Source organism: Lampris incognitus, chromosome 17, assembly GCF_029633865.1.
Source record: "Lampris incognitus isolate fLamInc1 chromosome 17, fLamInc1.hap2, whole genome shotgun sequence".
In the NCBI taxonomy this organism is placed as follows: Eukaryota; Metazoa; Chordata; class Actinopteri; order Lampriformes; family Lampridae; genus Lampris; species Lampris incognitus.
In genome coordinates, this window is record NC_079227.1 from 32,931,795 (window position 1) to 32,955,008 (window position 23,214).

Consider the following 23,214-nt stretch of genomic DNA (forward strand, 5'->3'; position numbering starts at 1 on the left):
CTGAAAGGGCCTTGGTTTAAGACCGTGAACTGGTAACAGTTTCACTGAACCCACACGACATTCAACTGAGTTTCTATGATGAGATTCCTTCTTTAGCAACATTATCAGGTTTGATGTAGCCCCCTACCCCTCATAACAACACATACTCCCTCTTCGTGGACCAGTTCAGCTACTCTGTGTTTGGGTCTTAGTTCTTTAGCAAGCCGTTTTATCAGTGCTTTATGTTCACACATATTGACCAAACTGGGCTGCACAGCAACAACTGAACATACAGGAATCTTGAATTTAGGCAGGATTCACCTTCAGTTGTTATAATGTATTGAAACTTCAATGGGCTTCTGTGAGAAAATATTATTATTATTATTTATTTGTTTTTTGGAATTTTCCCCCTTTTTCTCCCCAGTTATACCCAACCAATTACCCCGCTCTTCCCGAGCCACCCCGGTCGCTGCTCCACCCCCTCTGCTGATCCGGGGAGGGCTGCAGACTACCACAAGCCTCCTCCGAGTCACGTGGAGTCACCAGCTGCTTCTTTTCACCTGACAGTGAGCAGTTTCACCAGGGGGACGTAGCGCATGGGAGGATCACGCCATTCCCCTCCAGGTCCCCTTCCTCCCCGAAAAGATGCCCCAACTGACCGGAGGAGGCGCTACTGCAGCGACCAGGACACATACCCACATCCGGCTTCGCAGCCGCAGACATGGACAGTTGTGTTTCTAGGGATGCCCGACCAAGCTGGAGGTAACACGGGGATTCAAACCGGCGATCCCCGTGTTGGTAGGCAACGGAATAGACCGCTACACTGCCCGGACGCCCCTTCTGTGAGTTTTTGAGCAGATTGTGAGTGCCTTTTTCAAACACGTTTTAATTTCTCAAAATACTGTAACGTGCATGGATAAGTAGACACGCTGGCCGCTGGCACGCGGGTCTGACCCTGTAGTCTAGCGGTTAGCGATGCCTCCTGCGGTGCGGGCGATACGGGTTCGCTTCCCGGCCGCGGCAGTTTCTGTGGTTGCGTCGTCCCCCGAATTCGCTACAATATAAGTTCACCTCTCTCAAACACAAATGTGTTGCATTAAATGACGAGGCATCTGCAGCAACGCAGCCCCGTCAGGCGTCACAACCGAACGACGGCGTTTCCACATTCCCCGAATTTACCTAAATTTCTTGTTCCAAAAACCCCCAGCAAACCCATTCTCTATTCTTTTAAGGAATAATGTCACAACAACTCTGTGTGGAGTTTGCATGTTCTCCCCGTGTCTGCGTGGGTTTCCTCCGGGGGCTCCGGTTTCCTCCCACAGTCCAGACATGTAGGTCAGGTGACTCGGCCGTACTGAATTGTCCCTATCTGTGAATGTGTGGGCCATGTGATGGTCTGGCGGTCTGTCCAGGGTGTCTCCCCGCCTGCTGCCCAGTGGCTGCTGGGACAGGCTCCAGCATCCCAAGACCCCGGTTGGGATAAGCGGCTTGGATAATGGATGGATGGATGGATTGGAAGGTCACAACAACAGTATGATAATAAAACTTAGTTGTAGGCTGATAGAGTCAGTGGTTTTAGCGGTCACCCCGACTTTGGACCAGCGTATAAGATGTAGGGTCATAGGTTTTACCCCCACACTATACATTTATGTGTACCTGATGAAGTCTTTCCTCCACCTTGTTAAATACCTGACCCGTCACATAAAAGATAACTGCAGTGTAATAGCTCAACAGTTGGCTTGATAATAGCCCCGGTGTGAACACGGAGGGTGCTTGCAGGCTCTTCAGAGTAAAACGGTTGTAGTCAATTCGATGCCGCCCGCGAGTCTAGCTCGCTCTCGTTTAGCCACATTGACGCTTCTTCTAATGCCCCGCCAAACAGCCGCGGCTCCCATTCTGTTGCCTACGAGGGTATTACGCTGGTGTAATAGCACAGCTTATCTGGCAGGGTAATTGCAGAAAGCGGGTGTGGTTGTCATTCTGAGACCACTGGAGTCTTTGGGCGGTTCTGCGGATTCGGAAGACGTATGGAAAGACCCACGTCACCGTTCAATGGAAGGACTGGAATAGCCTGGTCTCGTGCTCAGCATTTATGGATCACACGAGCGGAGCGAGCGCTTTCCTTTGAACAAGTCGACCTTCAAGGAGGGTAACACACTTAGGATTGACTGATGGAAACGTCAGCTTGGATTTGATTCTGTGGGGTCGTGTTATGATAAAACAGTCGGTGGGGGGGGGGGGGCGGTGTGGCACGGCACAAACATTAAGGGGCTGGTGTATAATGTGTGGTAGGAACTGGCTGGAAACACTCAACCTAACCAATATGTTATAAGTACACCTCCTGGGCATCCGGGAAGTGGTAGCAGTCTATTCCGTTACCTACCAAAACGGGGATCGCCGGTTCGAATCCTCGTGTTACTTGGTCGGGCGTCCCTACAGACACAATTGGCCGTGTCTGCGGGTGGGAAGCCGGATGTGGGTATGTGTCCTGGTCGCTCCACTAGCACCTCCGGGTCGCCTGTTCGGGGGCGGGGGGATGGGGGGAATAGCGTCATCCTCCCACGCGCTACATCCCCCTGGCGAAACCCCTCGCTGTCAGGTGAAGAGAAGCGGCTGGCGACGCCACATGTATCGGAGGAGGCACGTGGGTAGTCTGCAGCCCTCCCTGAATCAACAGAGGGGGTGGAGCAGAGACCGGGGTGGCTCGGAAGCGTGGGGCAATTGTACGATTGGGGAGAAAATTTGAACCGTGCATCGTTGCATTCCTGTATGGAATAGATAGATGCATTACTGAAGTGTCTGAGAGGAGATGTACAGGTTGTGTAGCACTGAACAGGAATGAGGTAAAGGTTACCCCATATACCTGCAATTTCTGGGGCGGCAGCATGGCTATGGCTCATTGTCATGACACAGAGCGGAGAAACAGCAGTGGGAATAGCTGTAGCCAAAGGATTAGAGAAAATATCTCGTGTGCCGAAGGCCACTGGTTGAACCTTCAGTGCCCTTGAGCAAGGCGGTTACCCCCTAACTACTCCTATAGAGCTAACAGTAGAAGATTGGCTGCACCGTGTGCAGAGTTGTAACGTATGGAGAGGCAAGGAAGGTAATTGCTTGGGGCCCCCAAGAATCTGGGGTGCCCGCACGGGCTGGCTGACGACCCCACAGCAATGAAAGCAACAGCTCAAAATTGCAGCGACTTCAACCCTCAAACCCCTCCTTGGGGCCTCTGACTCGTGGAGGTTTGTTTTGAAGCCTCCCTGCACGTACGACAATGTCTTGCAGCGAATAAAAGAAGAAGAACAAGAGGAGGAAGAAAAATGAAAACGTGACAGTGGTTAATGTGCACCAGAGAATGAAGATTAATGTGAAGGATGCTGACAGCGAGCCCAACAGTTAGTTAGCAGGTGCTCTTTTTATGTGAATATGAATGTGGCCCAACGTTAGCTAAGTAGCTAACGCTAATTAGATAGTTCGCTTACTCAGCTTAGCACGCTAAGCTTTTCTCAAACAGTTATCCAAATTTGCTCTATGGATTTCTTTGTTGGAGCATACGTACCAATGACTGATTTAAAACTATTTTTGGTGTCTATTGGCTGGCTGGTTTAAATTACCCACAACTGTAAATAAGCCAGTACACCAGACTTAAGCACTGATTAATCCATATAAAACGTAGTCTGAATAAGTTTAGGAAACCATTCTGTGATGGGACACCCATTTTGTTTTAACTAATTCAGTTGTATGATGACAAACATGTCTAGGGAGAATATTCCCTCCATCCATCCATCCATCCATCCAGCACCCGAAGGAAACCCACGCAGACACGGGGAGAACATGCAAACTCCACACAGAGGACGACCCGGAACGACCCACCAAGGTTGGACTACCCCGGGGCTCGAACCCAGGACCTTCTTGCTGTGAGGCGGCTGCACCAACCACTGCGCCACCGTGCCGCCCGGGAGAATATTAAAATGTATAAATAAAAATGAGGGAATATGTCACAGATTAATTTGAAGAATACATCCAATATGAAAAGTGAGCAATTTTCTCTGTTGATATGCTGCTAAAATTAGCATCATTGACTGTCCTTATTTGTTATATATATATATATATATATATATATATATATTATATATATATATATATATATATATATATATATACAGGGTAGGTTGACTAAGCAGGCATGCTGTTTTACAGCCAAAACCACTTTCCTATCTCTCCTCGGGAGCATTATTCAACTTCCTGTCAGAAACTTGAGTAATGCTCCTATCACATGATTATTTAATAGGGGGGTTTGGGAATATAATGGCAATGAACAGTCAGAGGTGGACAAGGTTAGCAAACAAAAAACAACACAAGAAAAGGAAGATGTTTCTCTGCCCGGGGCCCCTCAGACTCTAGGAATGGCCTCCAATAAGTCAAAAATGCCACCCAAACCTGCCCTTGTTGGACATGGGAGGCATCAGTCTGAGTTGGTGGGTGGACTGTGAATAAAGATGCTCAGTCTTTCATCAACTGACTGAGAGACTGCCGGGGTGTGAATATTGATTATCTATGGGGCAGCCTGGGGACCGCCACAGCCATGAACCGAACCCACATAGCCCTGACCACGGGCGACTGCGCTAACCAGTCAACTAAAGGGTCCCGACCCGATAGCCAAGGGCTAGCAACTACGGGTAAGCTCAAAAGAGAGGTAGGCATAAACCCAATAATGGCACTTACAGTTTAGCTCAATGTTTTTATCTATTATACAGAACATAAGAAGCATGCTCGGCTTACATAAGCTCTGGTCTGTGTACCATTGCAAACTGAAGATACAACACTGTGATGCTCATTTCAGTTCGCATCGATGTCAGTGATCCAAATGGGAAACATGTGAATGAATTCATTTTCATCTTTTATCACAAATAAAGAATAGAGAGAACTGCAGAAAGGCGAGGACGTCTCCTTATAGTTTTCATAATAACACCATGCCATAAGGTGCGAAACATGCTTGAGACTCCATGTATATAGAGGACCATCCAACCATCCATCCCTTATCCAAACCGCTTACCTGCTTTCAGGGCTGCGGGACGCTGGAGCCTACCCCAGCAGTCATAGACTTTCATCCGGCCCACATACCGCGTGGAATGATGGCACTTGGATGGTCTGCTCCTGTTTGCCAGATCTGGGGCCAGAAACAAGCCATAGCAATGCTGCATGTGCCACATATTTGCCAAAGGTGGTCCATATTTGTTTTGTTGATATTTGGGCCATATTCACCATTTACCACACGGGCCCCTCAGGGCCACATCCAGATTACATGTTGCCCAGAGCACCGCATCTTTGCCCAAAAAGGCCCACATTTGATTTGGCATATTTGGGCCATATTTGCTATGATACATGTGGGCCACTTCAGGCTCAGGTCCATTTTGTCAGGGCCGGAAGAAGACCCTCAGTGCCCCATCATTGCCTGAAGTGGCCCACATCCAGATGCTATGTGGGCTGTGGGAGGAAAACCCACACAGACACGGGGAGAACATGCAAACTCCACACAGAGGACGACCCCCCAAGGTTGGACTACCCCAGGGCCCGAACCCAGGACCTTCTTGCTGGGAGGCGACTGCGCGAACCACTGCGCCACCGTATACAGAATCCTGAACCTTAAATAATAAAGAAACATATATTATAATTGTCCTGTGATGGTGTCTCCCCCATCTCCACCTCCACCTCCTGTCTTTTCATCAGTGCCACGGTCTCCAGACCATATAACATAGCTGGTCTCACAACCATCTTGTAAACCTTCCCTTTAACTCTTGCTGGTACCCTTCTGTCACAAATCACTCCTGACCCTCTTCTCCACCCACTCCACTTGATGTTCATGGTGTTCTGCGATAATGCGTACAAAACAAAATATACGCACAGGTGGAGAGAATGAATGGACCTGGGTGCTGCAGCGTGGTCACCGTCACTAATATATAATAGGCATTATCAACAGGATTAACAGGAAGAGCTGATGTAGCATAGACCATTTATTCAAAGAAGCAATGCAGCCTACACCCGGGGTGCAGAGAAATCGTGTTACATCTAACAACGTAAACCCTTTAATCAAACTATTGCCTTTAACTGATTACCCAGAGTATTCCGGTTATTGGTTCCCACATAAACGTCTTACTGTTAAGCACTTGATGATGCCTGTTGGCTTGCCATTTTTTTTCCTGCAAATTGCCGTCCGTCTTGTAAACGGCTTTGGGTAAAAAGTGTCTGCTCGATGAGAAAATGCAAGTAGTAAATGACCGTTTTCAAGCAAATTACAGCGGAAAAGAAGCGGCGTCCCATACAAAGGGTGCACGCTCATTTGGTTTTATCATGCTAATGTGAGCTGTTTTTGTGAAGCACGGAGCGCAGAAAGTGCTAATTGATAAGATTGTTCCCCCAGCCATCACGACATCATTAGGTGTAAAAAACGTAGGGGCTGTGAAAGCCTCGGAGCAAAGTGTCAAGTTAGAACAATATTAAAGAACGAGAGGACAGTCGCCTGCAGAGGAGGGGAGGGAGGGAGACAATGGAGAGAGCGAGGATAAAGCAGAGGGTGGGGAGGAGGAGGAGGTGGCGGGCATCAATAGCGGGTGGAGGGCAATGAGAAGAGGGAAGCATGGGGTGAATGAGTGAGAAAAGGGGGAAAATGGTCCTCATGAGAGTGGAGAGCTACTCATATTGCCTGCATCATCAATCACCGTCTTCCCCCCCCCCGAGAGAGAGAGAGAGAGAGAGAGAGAGAGAGAGAGAGAGAGAGAGAGAGAGAGAGAACATGCAGCCTAATGTGAAGAATCCAGGTTGTGCTTCAATCATTCACACTTTTCTGAGAGAAACGGCTCAGTGCATATTGCAGTATGGAGTCATCAGCATACTGTGCATCACTTTTACACCTACTGTCCAGTCTGCAGTATGCTGCCCAAAACAGTAGCAGAAAAGACGAGTTTATGTATTTGTCTGTGTAATTGTGCTGTGATGATTGAATTAGGAGTGAATAAAATCTTATATAAGTGACCAGGTCACTTATATAAGTGATGAAATGTCCATCCGTCCATCCATTATCCAAGCTGCTTATCCGAATTCGGGTCGTGGGATGCTGCAGCCTATCCCAGAAGACATTGGGCGGCAGGTGGGGAGACACCCTGGACAGGCCGCCAAGCCATCACAGAGCCAATACACAAACACATTCACAACTAGGGACAATTTAGTACGGCCGATTCACCTCACCTACATGCCTGGACTGTGGGAGGAAACCGGAGCACCCGGAGGAAACCCACACAGACACGGGGAGAACATGCAAACTCCACGCAGAGGACGACCCGGGACGACCCCCCCAAGGATGGACTACCCCAGGGCCCGAACCCAGGACCTTCTTGCTGTGAGGCTGTGATGAAATGTATCTGTCCATAAACACTGTGTCCAGATGAGCGATTCAACCTTCTTTGATTTTCCTACCTGGATTATTGAATATGTATAAAGACAAAACCTTCTATATTTATAAACAAATGACAGTGGTCAATCATAAAACTGGTTTCAATCTAGCCAGCTGATGGAGGAAAGGATGGAAAACGGTTGGGAAACTACTAGAAAAATATACATTACATGCAGCCAAGATCTTGTATTAATTCACTGTTGTTAACGTGGACAGAAATCTATATATGAGCACAGCAAAGGATTTGTGTGTGTGTGTGTGTGTGTGTGTGTGTGTGTGTGTGTGTGTGTGTGTGTGTGTGTGTGTGTGTGTGTGTGTGTGTGTGTGTGTGTGTGATATAGATATCAAAGATAAAGTACTCTACTGTTCTACTTAGGTCTTCAATGCACAATAAAACGAAATTGAAATTAGAGACAATAAATCTTTCAATATGCCTCATTAGGATTAATAATGAGCCATTTGAGGGAGGAAAGCCGCAGGTTGATACTGCAATTAACACCATGCCACCGTGTTGCGGCGGCCATGTTGAGCTCACCGTCTATCATTTACCTTGCAGGGGCTTACAAGACAAGTCATCACTCAGCGCCACTTCTCATTACGTGGAGAGGACACAACATATTTTAAATTAATTAAGCATCAATGTACTTGGGGAACATTTTTAGATTTTACATGAAAGTTGTCCGAGCTTAAAAAGGACATCACAGATGGACTTTCAAAGTACAAAGCCCAAATAAAGGACAGAAAGAGGGAGCAGCATCTCAGATCCTTAATTAACTCCTTTAGATACTGCTTTACACACACACACACAAGTGTGCATTGGACATGTCTGCATTTATTTTGTATAATAAATTCATGTTTTGCTCATAACTCTTGAGAGTATCATTACCATATTGAACGCTGCATAAATTAGCCTTCACTTGAACATCAAATTGACTACAGGCATGTGAGAGAGAGGGAGGGGGGAGAGCGAGAGAGAGAGTGAGTGAGAGAGAGAAGAGAGAGACAGAATGAGAGTGAGAGCGCGTGAGAGAGAGTGAGAGCAAGAGACAGAGAGCAAGAGTCCGAGAGAGAGAGCGAGAGCGAGCAAGAGTAAGAGAGTGAGAGCGAAATAGAGAGAGAGAATGTGGGTGAGCTCAAGAGAGCGTGAGAGAGAGATAGAGCAAGAGAGTGAAGGAGAGTGAAATATAGAGAGAGCGAGAGTGAAATAGTGAGGATAGAGTGAGGGAGTGAGAGAGAGTGAGCGCGAGAGAGACAGCGAGAGAGAGAGACTGAGAGTGAGAGAGAGAGAGAGATAGAGAGTGAGAGAGTGAGAGGAGAGAGACGGCAAGAGTGAGGGAGAGTGAGAGATAGAGAGAGAGAGAGATAGAGAGTGAGAGGAGAGAGACGGCAAGAGTGAGGGAGAGTGAGAGATAGAGAGAGAGCGACTGAGAGCGAGAGAGAGCGAGATAAATAGAGAACGAGAGAGTGAGAGAGAGTAAGAGGAGAGAGACGGCAAGAGTGAGGGAGAGTGAGAGAGCGACTGAGAGTGAGAGAGAGCGAGAGAAATAGAGAGCGAGAGAGTGAGAGAGAGTGAGAGGAGAGAGACGGCAAGAGTGAGGGAGAGTGAGAGAGCGACTGAGAGTGAGAGAGAGCGAGAGAAATAGAGAGCGAGAGAGTGAGAGAGAGAGAGAGAGGAGAGAGACGGCAAGAGAGTGAGAGATAGAGAGAGAGCGACTGAGAGCGAGAGAGAGCGCGCAAGAGAGAGACTGAAAGCGAGAGAGAGAGAGAGAGAGAGTGAGAGAGAGCGCAAGAGAGAGAGAGAAAGATAGAAAGCGAGAGAGTGAGAGAGCGAGGGAGTGTGTGAGAGAGAGAGAAAGAGGTAGGTGCCTTAAACTCTGGGGTTGATTATCACTGATAACTGACTGACTGATGCTGATTATTTTAATAATATTGACCAATCAATCAATCAATCAATCAATCAATCAATCAATCAATCAATCAATCAATCAATCAATCAATCAATCAATCAATCAATCAGTTAAAATGAATATGATAAATCAACCGAAAAGAAATCAAGTCTTGCTCCTTTCGATCAAAACAAAAGGTCTTCTCATCATGACATTAAACGCATTGTTCACGCCTACTGACACATGGGTCTCCGGTTCGAATCCCGGTGTTACCCCTAGCTTCGTCAGCTGTCTCTACAGACACAATTGACGGTGTCTGCGGGAAGGGAAGCCGGATGTGGGTGTGTGTCCTGGTTGCTGCACTAGCGCTTTCTCTGGTCGGTCGGTCGGGGCGCCTGTTCAGGGGGGAGGGGGAACTGGGGGGAATAGCGTGATCCTCCCACGCGCTGTGTCCCCCTGGTGAAACTCCTCACTGTCAGGGGAAAAGAAGCGCGTGGCGACTCCACATGTATTGGAGGAGGCGTGTGGTAGTCTGCAGCCCTCCCCGGTTTGTCAGAGGGGGAGGAGCAGCGACCGGGACGGCTCAGAAGAGTGGGGTAATTGGCCGGATACAATTGGGGAAAAAAAGGGGCACCCCCCACCCCCCAAAAAAAAAAGCAGTGTTCATATTCCAGATGATAGAGAAAATATGCTGAGGATAGCACATCTGGTGCCAATTTGTTCGGCACGCCCATAGCAGAAAAAACAAAACAAAAACAAAATAGATTGAAACTGAACATGATTTGTAGTTTTGATGATGGAAGACGGTGGTTTTTTTCCTTGCTTTTCCCCAAAAACCAGAAACTAATTTCGGTAGGGATCAGCACTGCGACCATTGCACTGGAAATGGAAAGACCTGTTTGGTGCTCAACTGGAAATCAGCTGAAGTGGTAAACCTCAGCTAGCCTCGCTCGTCCGGCACAGCAGCGGAGGGTAGACTGCTGGATCAGCCCAGGCTAACTCTGAAGACCAGCATGATGTGTGTGCCAGCAGAGCGAAAGCTCTGCATGAAAGTTGTAAGAGAGTCTTAGAGATCCATGATTATGGCATCTAACACGATTCTCTTCTGCTTCATTTCCCTGTAGTGGAGGCCAGGCCAAGTGGGGGCACTGCTGTGGAGTAGCTAATGCTGTGCCCTGCAGTATATAAAGAGGAGATGAACTAGCGCTGGTCCAGGTGATACAGACAGCACATTAGGGAAGCTCTCCGGGGAGCCATGCAGTCATTATTCACTGTTTGATCATGGATGTCAACAATGGCTGGACTGCTCCACACCACCTGAATAACAGATTGTTCCTGTGTGAGAGCGAGTGTGTTTGTGTGCGTGTGCTTGTGTAGATGCGGATCTTACCGCTATTTTGTTTAGATGTGAAAGCTGGGTCTGGCAGCGACATGGGCCTTTCAAAAGAACCCGTGTCTATGAGTGTGTGTCTGTGTGTGCATGAGGGTACATATATATTAACTGTACCGTATAGCGTGGTCCATGCGTGACACGGTGAGGTAAGCTGCCAGGTTAGCGGTGTAGGAAGAACACACTATGAGCGTGAAAAGCCACCAGCTGCCCATTACAATTCGCAGAGCCACAGAGCCAGCCACGCCATCGCCTCCTGCAGCGAGAGAGAGAGAGAGAGAGAGAGAGAGAGAGAGAGAGAGAGAGAGAGAGAGAGAGAGAGAGAGAGAGAGAGAGAGAGAGAGAGAGAGAGAGAGAGAGAGAGAGAGAGAGAGAGAGGTACAGTTAGACACAAAGAATAAGAACCATCTTGGTGACATACTGCTCCAAGCTCAGGAACAATTTATTGTCATTTTTTCCATGCACTTGTGTACACAAAAGAAACAAAATTCCGTTTCCCCCAGCCCACAGCAGCGTGACACAAAAGATGAAAACACACAAAATTTCCCAAAAACGACACCACCAAAAACATACAGAAACAGAGAGAACGGCGGAAAAAAACCCACAAACTGTTAAGAACACAGTGCACTCAGTGCAACACAGTCCAAAAATTCCACTGTTCCGAGAACGAACACCAGCCGGGATGACTGTCGGAACTGCTGGTCTGCATGGGCTAGCAGTTAGCTTAGCCTGCCCCGCTTCCGTGTCCTGTCAGACCGCCCTCGATGTTTCCTCCTTGGGCGAAGCTCCGGCAGGGCCGTGATCTCTGGGCCCACCAGCTGCAGCAGACCAAGCTCTCCCAGCCGATCCAACGCCAGCTCTTCCAGCTAGACGACTTTGACACACCTCCTCGCACTCCACACGATGACACTAAAACACAGTCAACGCTAGGCAAGGCCGCCACCAGACTGACCTCGGTGTTATCGGAACTGCCGGTCTGCATGGGCTAGCAGTTAGCTTAGCCTACCCCGCTTCCGCGTCCTGTCAGACCGCCCTTGATTTTACCTCTTTAGGTGAAGCTCCAGGCAGGGCCGTGGTCCCTGGGCCTACAGGACGCAGCAGACCAAGCTCTCCCAGCCGATTCAGCGCCGGCTCTCCCAGCCATCAAACAAAGACAAAACAAACTTAGACGCAGATGAGGGCAAAGACACTGCATGGACAGTACTGGATGAGGTCGCTGCAAACGTGAAATCGCGCTGCCATCTTCCCACACCGGAAGCGGAAAATGCTGCATCACAGTACAACCCAAAAAAATACTATACAGGTGTTTTTTTTGGGGGGAGGGGGGAATAAATATAACAGAGAACAAACAAAAGGAAACTCTGAATCCCAATAGTAATCATTTGAAAGAGAACCCATTATTTCAAAGAGTCTTATCAATTTCAGTCAAGATATTTAGATAGTTCTGGCTGGTTCTCTGAGTGAAGACACTATCTCTGCAATTCGTTATATATTCCATATGTTTAGGGAATGTACCCCACCTGGGAGCGACCTTTATCATCCGGACAGCCATTGTTACAACGTAACCAGAATGCTCTCTATCATATCAAGACAATCCCTCCACTCTTTTACATAGTCCATGTGTAAAGGGAAATAAGCACACGGCAAGGAGATGATGTATGACCTGACATTGAAGCATAAATCAGTAATAAGCAACCTATTCACAAATGGACACTATTGACACACCTAACTGCATTACAGACACTCAGAGGCCCAAGCCAGCCCACCAGAAGCTTAGTTGGCTGAAGGAGGGATAAGTCTTGGTCTGGGACCCCAGTGGGCTACATTTTATGTTATGGAACAGAAAAGCTTGTCATTACCTCTGAGCTGCCCTGAGCACCAAATCCTTGGAGGGGAGGCTAGCTTAACCACTGAGTCTATTAAGCTTGGTTAATTGTCAGCTGCATATATATGTGCAAGGGAGGCACCTCCATCAATGCCCAATAAGTTGCAATGTCCCATGCTTAACATGCCTGCAGCTCTGAAGGCACTGTTAAATTCATGGCCTAGTAGGCCAGCTGGATTGCCTTGAAAACATAGTGCAGCAGTCTCTGCTTTGTAACAGTCTACCCAGATACCCACATTCTGTTGTCAGTTAGTTCGGGATAGGTTGGGGCATAGCACCATGCCTGTGACCTATGGAAGGAACCTGCAGAAGTCAATATGAGCCTGCAGTCACCCCTTCTCCTGGTTGATTTGATTGAAAGCCTTGAGGCATTTTTAAGTAATAGCCACTTTATGTCCACCAATTCAAGTGGCTCAAATGGGGCCTGCTGCAATGCGCATGGGACTGTGTTCAATGCCCCCAAAGTAACCACAGGTTTACTATCTCTGGCCTGAAGACTCTAAACACCCTTAAAAGATGTCAACCTTGCGAGCTGCTGCTGGGGCTCAGGCCCCAGTGGTCCTGACCACCAATTCTAGCAGCCCCAAGGTTTGTGGCCCTGTCCTCTCAAGGGGCCAAGCCCAGAGCCAGAGTCATCGGGGGACAAAATCAAACAAGATCCACCCTGCCAAAAACAGCCAGTCCTTCCAAACTGTAATCTCCCACAAGACCCCATCCAGGTGAGGAGCAACACCAGAGAACCATTACTTGTGGACCAGTTTGGAACCACCCAGATGACCCCCACTTCCTTCACCAACAGTCTTTGAAGAAAATATGGTAGAAGACATATTTGAGGTCCAGAAGGCAAGCTGGCCTCCTGCATTAGTGGCTTGTCTCACCCTCAGCTTGATATTTGTTGAGCGCCTGAGATCCAGAATAGGAAGCAAGCCCTTGTCCCACTTGGGGACAAAAAATAGGTGAAGAACCCAACCTACCTTTTGCCATGCATCACTTCTGCGATTGTCCCCTTGTCCCCAAGCTCATCTGGAATGGGTTTAACTAGAGCTTTGGCTGCCATGTTTATCATATTCCCTACCTGGTGGTCAAATTTGACCCTTCTGGCCTCCATTTCCAAAGCCTTCGTCTTGCTGTCCTGCTTGTTAGCCTGTCATCCTGATCTGAGGGAAACCCAGCCGTAGCATCACCACCTCCTCCTAATCGGAGATAATGCAACAATTGACCTGCCATAGTTCCAACGGGGTCTGGATAGGATACAATGGAATAGCCTCTTGTGTAAAATAAAGAGGTACAGAGAGAGGGTATTTCTACCCAAGTAAGTGGCTTTGGTGCATCTCGGCATAGTAAAATAATCCATGAATAAATACATTGGGCTGCATTTTCTCTGGCTGTTGATGCATGATTACAAACTAAATCTATTATGTCCACCTTCCTAAATAATTTTGATAGACCGTATAGCTTAAGTCAAAGAATGTGAAAGAGTCACCCAGGGAAGAATGCAGGCAAATATGATTGCAGTGTGTTGGTCTGATGTAAAGACTGGAGAAGTAAGCACACTAGACTGTCTGCTGCCTTGCTGTCTGAAGGTAGAAGCCAACACCAGGATCCTGTTAGCGATGCAGTTTCCACCGTTTGGCCTTTACGGCCTCTACTTAAAGTGCTTATCCCTCTGAATTAGCAGGGAACGTAGGGGATGCAGAGGATACTCGAGAGCCACGTGCTGTCTTACCCAACCTGTCTGCAAAACACCCAATAGAGTGCCTCCATAGTGACCAGTCTCTGGTAACCACTGCCTGGTGGAGGACTCTGAACAATATAAAGGCAAAACCAGTCTGCCTTCAGTTATAGCTTGAAACACTGCTTCTTTGCAGCGTCACATTTGGTGCACCAGAGCAGGTTGTGATAAAACGATCACTGATACGACGCAGACAGAGGTATTTTTAAGATGAGTAATCTAGGTGAGACCAGCTGCCATTATGACTTAAATAATATCCACAGGGCATCCCAGGGGTGTGGCGGTCTATTCTGTTACTTACCAACACGGGGATCGGCGGTTCGAATCCTCGTTACTACCAGCTTGGTCAGGCGTCCCTACAGACACAATTGGCCGTGTCTGCGAGTGGGAAGCTGGATGTGGGTATGTGTCCTGGTCGTGGCACTAGCGCCTCCTCTGGTCGCTCGGGGCACCTGTTCAGGGGGGAGGGGGACTGGGGGGAATGCGTGATCCTCCCACGCGCTGCGTCCCCCTGGTGAAACTCCTCACTGTCAGGGGAAAAGAAGCGCGTGGCGACTCCACATGTATTGGAGGAGGCGTGTGGTAGTCTGCAGCCCTCCCCGGATTGGCAGAGGAGTTGGAGCAGTGACCGGGATGGTTTGGAAGAGTGGGGTCATTGGCCGGACACAATTGGGGAAAAAAGGTGGAACCCCCCCCCCCCCAAAAAAAAAAGAAGAATATCCATGTTGCCTGACCCACGAGGCATTAAATCCCTGCCTGTCCACTTGGAATACAAAATGAAGTGGGGAGGTCCTCTTGATATGAAAGAGAATTTAAATCATCTACCGTCCTTCAATATATAAAAATGTTTCTTTTAATATTTTGGGATGACACACAAATATGGTTTACATCCACCGTCCGTTTGTTGTATAAGCTGTATTCTAATAATGGAAGATGATGTCATCATCTCAAAGGGGCTCCTGGGGCTTAGGGAAAAGGTAGGGAATGACGTTGGAGGGAGGTATAAAAGGGGAGAGCGACAGAAGGAGTTTGGGAGATGACAGAAGGGGAAATAAAAAGAGAGACAGTGACAGAGAGCTGTGGTATAAAGGTGTGACAGGTGAATTTGTCGAAAACAGATTCAGGAGAGAGTCAGGAAAAAAAAACTGGACAGACACGACAAAGATGAAACGATGACGAGCATGAAACTCGAGCAAGAACGAGGAAGCTGCGGGGAATGACAAACCAGAAGTTAAGAAGAGTGATCGTGAGAAAAGGGAGAAAGAGGATGAATAGCAAGAGAACAGGAGCTATAAAAAGTTAAGGGAAATAGTCAGGTGTGTCAAGTGAATCCAAACTTAAAAAAAGGAGCTGGATCAATTTTCAGGGTGCAGTCTTCTAAAGATGGATATGGTTTTAGGCCTACGTTTAAAGGGGTAGTTCACTTTTTTTGTTTACATTTTTGAGCTATGGTATGACCCTAGGCCTAGGGTGGCACAACTGATTGCTCTGATGATAAATGTAAAAAAGACACCACACCACACAGCTGCTTGGGGGAGGGGGGTGTCGATGATTTCCTTACATCTGGAGGAAAATGCAAATTATGATCAAATCCATCCTAATTGCTCAGTTAATATGGGGCATCATCCATCCATTATCCAAGCCGCTTATCCCAACCGGGGTCGCGGGATGCTGGAGCCTATCCCAGCAGTCATTGGGAAGCAGACGGGGAGACACCCTGGCCAGGCCGCCAGTCCATCTCAGGGTCGACACATTCAGCATCATATATGGGGCATCAAAGATGCTGAAACCCATGTGACACAGACAACACACGTGGGGTCCAGCTGTTCAGCCAATAAAACATGAGGTGAGTAGAAAGGCAACATGCCGGCCCTAGCCAACTCCATTCTCTGGGTAGACTTATGAAAAGTGGGGGTGATGGGTTCTTCTTCTACTGCAGTGCTGCCACCTTCAGCCCCCCTACCCCACCCAACCCAACCCACCCCACGGTCACTTCCATCTTGTTCTCCCCTCCCATTTCTATCCATTTTCAAAATGTGTGTGAGTGGAGACAGGCTTACTCTTTTAAGGTCATCACATCTCATCTCATCTCATCAGCCACTTCTCCGGGGTTGCGTCGAGGTGGCAGCAAGCTAAGTAGGGCACTCCAGATGTCCCTCTCCCCAGCAACACCGTCCAGCTCCTCCTGGGGGATCCCAAGGCGTTCCCAGGCCAGATTGGACATACAGTCCCTTCAGTGTTTCTGGGTCTACCCCGGGGTGTCCTCCCAGTTGGCAGAGCCAAGTAAACCTCTAAAGGAAGGCGCCCAGGAGGCATCCTAATCAGATGTCTGAACCACCTCAACTGGCTCCTTTGAACGTGAGGAGCAGCGGCTCTACTCCGAGCTTCCCACGCATGTCTGAGCTCCTCACCCTATCTCTAAGGCTGAGCCCAGACACCCTACAGAGGAGACCCATTTCAGACTCTTGTATCCACGATCTCACCCTTTCGGTCACTACCCAAAGCTCATGACCATAGGTGCGGGTTGGAACGAAGATTGACTGGTAAATTGAGAGCTTTGCCCCCCGACTCAGCTCCCTCTTCACCACAACGGTCCGGTACCACGTCCACATTTCTGCTGATGCTGCAACAATCTGTCTGTCAATTTCCCGCTCCATCCTACCCTCACTCATGAACAAGACCCTGAGATATCTGAACTCCGTCACTTGAGGCAACAACTCATCCCCCAATCCACCATTTTCCGGTAGAGAACCATGGCCTCAGACTCTTTAAGGTCATTCGTCATAACGTTCTGCTTCCATGGAGACAACTTCATATTGGGTATTCAAGTTCATAGTGACTTCCTCTCTTATAGGCAAGTGGACGAGACACATGACTGGTCTCTGGGATCAATCCTGTGACCTCTCGGTAACAGGGCACTCAAGTCTGATCACTCGGACACCCTGACACTCACTGCCCACCTCTAAACATCACGTGAGCGGGGGGAGGGGGGGTTTCATGGCACCCCGAGAGCTTCCCCCCAGTAAGTGGAGAGGAGGGCCTGCATGGCCACGTGTCATCGCTGGTAGGCCTAAACGGCTTCCCTGCAGACCGGCCAGACAGTAACACGTGCAGCTGGATGCCACCACTGCTGCAACACGTGTGAGGGTATGTTGGTGTGTGAGTGTGTGTGTGTGTGTGTGTCTTTGTTGCTGAGCTGGACATCCCTCACCCAAAGGCACCTTCACAGCTCTTGTATGCTTTTTAATAACCCATACATGGAGTCACAATGTCGTGGTGTGCGTGTGTGTATGCACGGCCATGCACATTGTGTTGTAATTGACAGCAGTTTAGCAATTATCCTGTCACACATTAAACTTCTTTATTGAGAGTAAAGATTCCTTCATGCTAATGGCCTCGAGTGCTTTTCTACAGGCCATTTTCTAAGAAAACCACAGAGGACAGCTAAACGTGCCTTCTGACACACACACACACACACACACACACACACACACACACACTGGCTCTGTAATCAAAGTCCACCCTAATTCATCCCCTCCCCTCCTTTTTCTCCCCAATTGTGTCCAGCCAATTACCCCGGTCGCTGCTCCACTCCCTCTGCTGATCCAGGGAGGGCTGCAGACTACCACATGCCTCCTCCCATTCATGTGGAGTCGCCAGCCGCTTCTTTTCACCTGACAGTGTCCCTACAGACACAGCCAATTGTGTCTGTAGGGATGCCAGACCAAGCTGGAGGTAACAGGGGGATTCGAACCGGCGATCCCCGTGTTGGCAGGCAACGGACGAGACCGCCACGCCACCCGGACGCGCCCATTCTCAATCTAATATTTCAGTGTAATCCTGGAAACCAGTCAAAATTTTAAAAAAAATAAAAAAGCCAACTTTTTGTCAGGCCTCAAACACTTGACCAAATTGATTTTTATGCCTCTCACGATTGTTCTCTTTCTTTCAGAATAGGTATGATTAATTTCAGTCAAACACAACAGTGCAAGCTGCTGCATTAAACTACATTATTTACAGCAATTATCACGAATAACTGCCCGGCAGCGCTTTCTACATTTCTTGCATTTTGATGATTCTGCACACAGCCTTGTTACGAGTTGTCCAGCAGGGCTCGGCGTTCTCCAGGACACTTGGTGTGTGATGGACACCTGTCCCCCCCCCCCCCCAGTGACGGGGCAAGCTTTCTACTAAATACCATATCAAACTCCAGCCTGTCCTTACCAGGCCTATATCCCTTCATCCTTTATTTTTATCTGTGATTAAACACAACTGATCACTTCAGTTCAGCTCACTGCATACAGCTGGCTTGCTTCTTGCCATTAGGAGTCTACCTGATGAGGTCTCATCAGCAGGTACAGTTCCACCGCTTTTCTCAAACCTAACCCTAACCCTAACCCTAACCCGGGCACCGGGCACCGGGTAGCGCAGCCAAACAACACATTCATTTAACACAACAATCCAAATGTTCCAACTCCCACCCAAAGGCCTGAAACTCATTTCATATCAAAATGTAGACTTTAAAGCCACTGGGGCATCTGGGTAGGGTGGCGGTCTATTCTGTTGCCTACTAACATGGGGATCGCCGGTTGGAATCCTCATGTTACCTCCGGCTTGGTCGGGCATCCCTACAGACACAAATGGCCGTGGCTGCGGGTGGGAAGCCGGATGTGGGTACATGTCCTGGTCGCTGCACTAGCGCCTCCTCTGGTCGGTCGGTCGGGGCGCCTTCTCGGGTGGGGGAACTGGGGGGAATAGCGTGATCCTCCTACACACTATGTTCCCCTGGTGAAACTCCTCAGTGGCTGGTGACTCCACATGCGTCGGAGGAGGCATGTGGTAGTCTGCAGCCCTCCCCGGATCAGCAGAGGGGGTGGAGCAGCAACCGAGACGTTTCGGAAGAGTGGGGTAATTGGCCGGGTACAATCGGGGAGAAAGGGGGGGAGAAATAGACTTTAAAGCCACTGCTAACGTGGCTTGAATTTTTAAAATGTCTACCTAAGAAGCATTGCTCGAATTACAAAAACAAATCATCTCATCTCATCTCATCTCATCTCATCTCATCTCATCTCATCTCATCTCATCTCATCATCAGCCACTTCTCCGGGGTCACGTCACACTGGCAGCAAGCTAAATGGGGCACTCCAGATATCCCTCTCGCCTGCAACGCCCTCCAGCTGCTCCTGGGGGATCCCCAGGCGATCCCAGGACAGGTAGTCCCTTCAGCGACTTCGCGGTTTCCTCCCAGTTGGCCGTGCCCAGAAAACCTCCAAAGGAAGGCGCCCAGGAGGCATCCTAATCAGATGCCCGAACCACCTCACCTGGCTCCTTTCGACGCGATGGAGCAGCGGCTCTACTCCGAGCTCCCTCCGGATGTCCGAGCTCCTCACCCTATCTCTAAGGCTGAGCCCAGACACCCTACAGCATCTGTACTACAATTATAACATGCTCCCAAAAGATCACCCCAAACATGTTCCAGTCGGCCGCAGGTTTGTATGTCCAAGGTGGTTGTTGTGCAGAGTGGAATAATGGATGTTCTCCGTTCTCTCTCAGCATTTTTCTTTAATCTATAAAGTGTTGAACTAGGTGAACCAAAGTGCTTGGTTATCACAGTATCACAAAACTGCATGTTGGCTTTCATATTTCTATATTTAATGATGATATCATTGTGCTCGTAAAGTTTCTTGCGTTGTCAAATTTTGGAAACAACGAGAACTCCTGCACTCCTGTCTCGCTTACTGCTGACTTATTTATTATAGATTACAACGTGTTGGTGCTGTGATGCTGCCCAAACCTGATGAAGGTCAGACAGACCGAACACATTATAATCCCTAATAAATAATTCAGCCGTAAGCCAGACAGTGTGCAGGAGTTCTACTCCTTCTTTTCTAGCTGCACCTTCCTCCGATGCACTTGTCACACATCCAGATGTGAAGAGTTTTTTTCTCCCCAATTGTATCCAGCCAATTACCCCACTCTTCCGAGCCATCCCGGTCACTACTCCGAGGAGGGCTGCAGACTACCACGTGCCTCCTCCGATACATGTGGAGTCGCTAGCCGCTTCTTTTCACCTGACAGTGAGGAGTTTCACCAGGGGGGATGTAGTGCGTGAGAGGATCATGCTGCCCCCACCCCCCACCCTTGAACAGGCCCCCCGACCGACTAGAGGCGCTAGTGCAGTGACCAGGACACATGCCCACATCCGGCTTCCCACCCGCATACACAGCCAATTGTGTCTGTAGGGACGCCCGACCAAGTTGGAGGTAACAGGGGGATTCGAACCGGCGATCCTCATGTTGGTAGGCAACTGAACGCCACCCAGGTGCCCCTGAGATTTTTTTCAAAATGTAAAACGTTGGCACATTTATTGGAAGCTACTTTGCATAGCAAAGACGCAAGTATGGTTTATTGTCTGCTGGATCCTGGTAAAGATGTAGCTGATTGAAGTGTATCTCCAATTCTGATTGGTTCGTTAGATCACATGACGTCAACAATTACCGAACAAGTCCCACCCACATGAAACCAGTGAGGTAAGAACAGAGAACACTATGCAGACATCACTCACTTGGAATGACTTGTGTTCTTCCTTCGAAAGTCAGCAATATGATTACTTGGGGACTCCGTTGCTAATGGTGCTAAGCTAATTAAGGAAATAAGTTGTTTGGGCCATTAAGTTATTCTTAAAGCAAGATTATATTAAGTTTAAGATTGCTTACGAGCCTTAAATTTTGGAATATCAAGTTGACCGTTATTTGAAGTTGGAGAGGAACCCTCCATCTTCTTGACACTGTCCCTCACCTTGCTGGACAAATGCTCCATACACGATCCAGATGGCACTATGGAGGGAGCCTGACCCGACACCGTTGGTCGTCTGGCCTGATGGTGCATTCTGGGGAGCCGAGGAGCGCAGCACCTGTAGCCTGTTGAGCAGAAAGATGAGCACCCCCACCACGGGAATTGCAGCAGCGATGCAGGCCCAGACAGCGAGGTCAAAGGGCGCGAAGAGGGAGAAGATGTTGATCTTTTCCTCCGGTTTGCGGAGCAGGATGCCGACACTGTAGTCGAGGTATCGCTTGCTGAAGTCAACGATGTTCTCCCTCTCCGGTGTGATGGTGATGGCCGACACTGCCAGGTCTGCTTTCTGGGGGAAGATGGGAGGAGGAAAGAAGAGCGGAAAAGATCAATAGGGTGAACGATGGCCAGAGATGAACAGGAAGATGGATCAATAGGTCATCGGCTAAACTGTAAGATCGCTAGATAGATATCTAGAGCAGTGGTCCTCAACCTTTTTGGGGTCCTGGACGCCCTGCGTATTTTTGAGCTACCCTGAGGACCCCTCCACCTGATCTTGGGGGAGGGGGTTGCAATTTGATAGAAACAGTAGAAACTGCATTTTAAATTGCATTATAGCATTTATTCACTCTTTGGGGCAAAAATAAGAGCTTTCAGTTGTAACTTAGATATAGTTAACAAAACAGAATACTTATGCAGTAACTTTCAGATATATGTAACAAAACAGAATATGTATTCAGTAACTTTCAGATATATGTAACAAAACAGAATATGTATTCAGTAACTTTCAGATATATGTAACAAAACAGAATATGTATTCAGTAACTTTCAGATATATGTAACAACAGGATTTTTATGCAGTAACTTTTAACAATGCAAACGGGAGCGAGATCTCTTATTAAAATACAATACATTACACTTGTGAAACAGATGTAATTAGAGAAAAAAAGTCCTGTTACCCTTTATAGTTTAGCTAGATAAAGGTCTCAGTCACATTTGAGTAAAATAATCCTATTTCTATAAATGTCATAGGATCTTTTTTTTAAAGATATTTTATTTTCATGGACCCCTTGCAATTACACCACGGACCACTAGGGGTCCGCGGACCCCCGGTTGAGAAACACTGATCTAGATGGACAAGTAGAGATCCTTGTGAGGGCACGGGTTGTGTTGGAAGGTAACACCAGACATATATGACTTTCTCCTCTAAAAGAGAAGCCCCAACAGCACAGTTACTTTGGGTGGTACCATCTGACGCCATAAATCCTAGGAATGTACCATAAATATGAAATATAAAATCTTTGGTACATAAACCTTAAAGGGTAACAGTTTTTAACCTGTCTCTGCCCACTTCTATTTAAGGGAAGAGGACGGCGATGGTGGTGTGGGGCCCTGAGGCTTCTCAATAGTCTATCCAGAGAGTTTAGCTAGCTAATGCCGCCACGTTGCCTTTATACTTGCCTCATATTTTATTGGTCGGTCTCACGTGTTAGACCCTTGGTGTGTTGCCCGTTACCCTTCGTGTGTTGCCCATTTAACAGGGGTCTCACCGTCTCTGATGTCCCCATATTAACCCGGCAGGTTGGAGGGGGTTGACCATAGGCAATGGCCATATTCCCATGGACATAAAGAAAAGTGTAGATTTTATCCCACAACGTGGCTGTGGGATGCGTCTTGTTTTTTCTTTTTGTTTTTTTATCATGAGGACAATCAGTTCTACCATCCTAGACCCAAACCATTATGTTTTAGCCCAAAATATGCAAAAATAAATGGTTGACCACCCTTTTAAAGAACAGTCAATGCATCCCCCCTGCCCGTTTTTCTTCTCAGTTGTATACCTGGCCAATTACCCCACTCTTCTAAGCGACAGCTCAGAAGAAGGCATCCTGATCGACCAGAGGAGGCGCTAGTGAAGCGACCAGGACACATACCCACATCTGGCTTCCCACGCGCAGACACGGCCAATTGTGTCTGCAGGTACGGCCAATTGTGTCTGTAGGTACGCCCAACCAAGCCGGCAGTAACACGGGGATTCGAACCCGCTATCCCCGTGTTGGTAGGCAACGGAATAGACCGCTACGCTACCCAGACATCCCCCAGTCA

The 23,214-nt window shown here is 48.2% G+C and overlaps 1 protein-coding gene across 1 annotated transcript in view; it reads right to left on the bottom strand.

Annotated features, from left to right (window-relative positions):
• LOC130127193 (glutamate receptor ionotropic, delta-1-like) overlaps positions 1–23,214 on the bottom strand; it is a 613,283-nt gene that overhangs the window by 33,600 nt on the left and 556,469 nt on the right. The window contains exons 13-14 of the mRNA XM_056296763.1: positions 21,118–21,460; positions 10,820–10,958 (exon numbers count right to left, since the gene is read on the bottom strand). Coding sequence (XP_056152738.1) covers positions 10,820–10,958; positions 21,118–21,460 — 482 coding nt within the window. The remainder of the gene's footprint in view (positions 1–10,819; positions 10,959–21,117; positions 21,461–23,214) is intronic.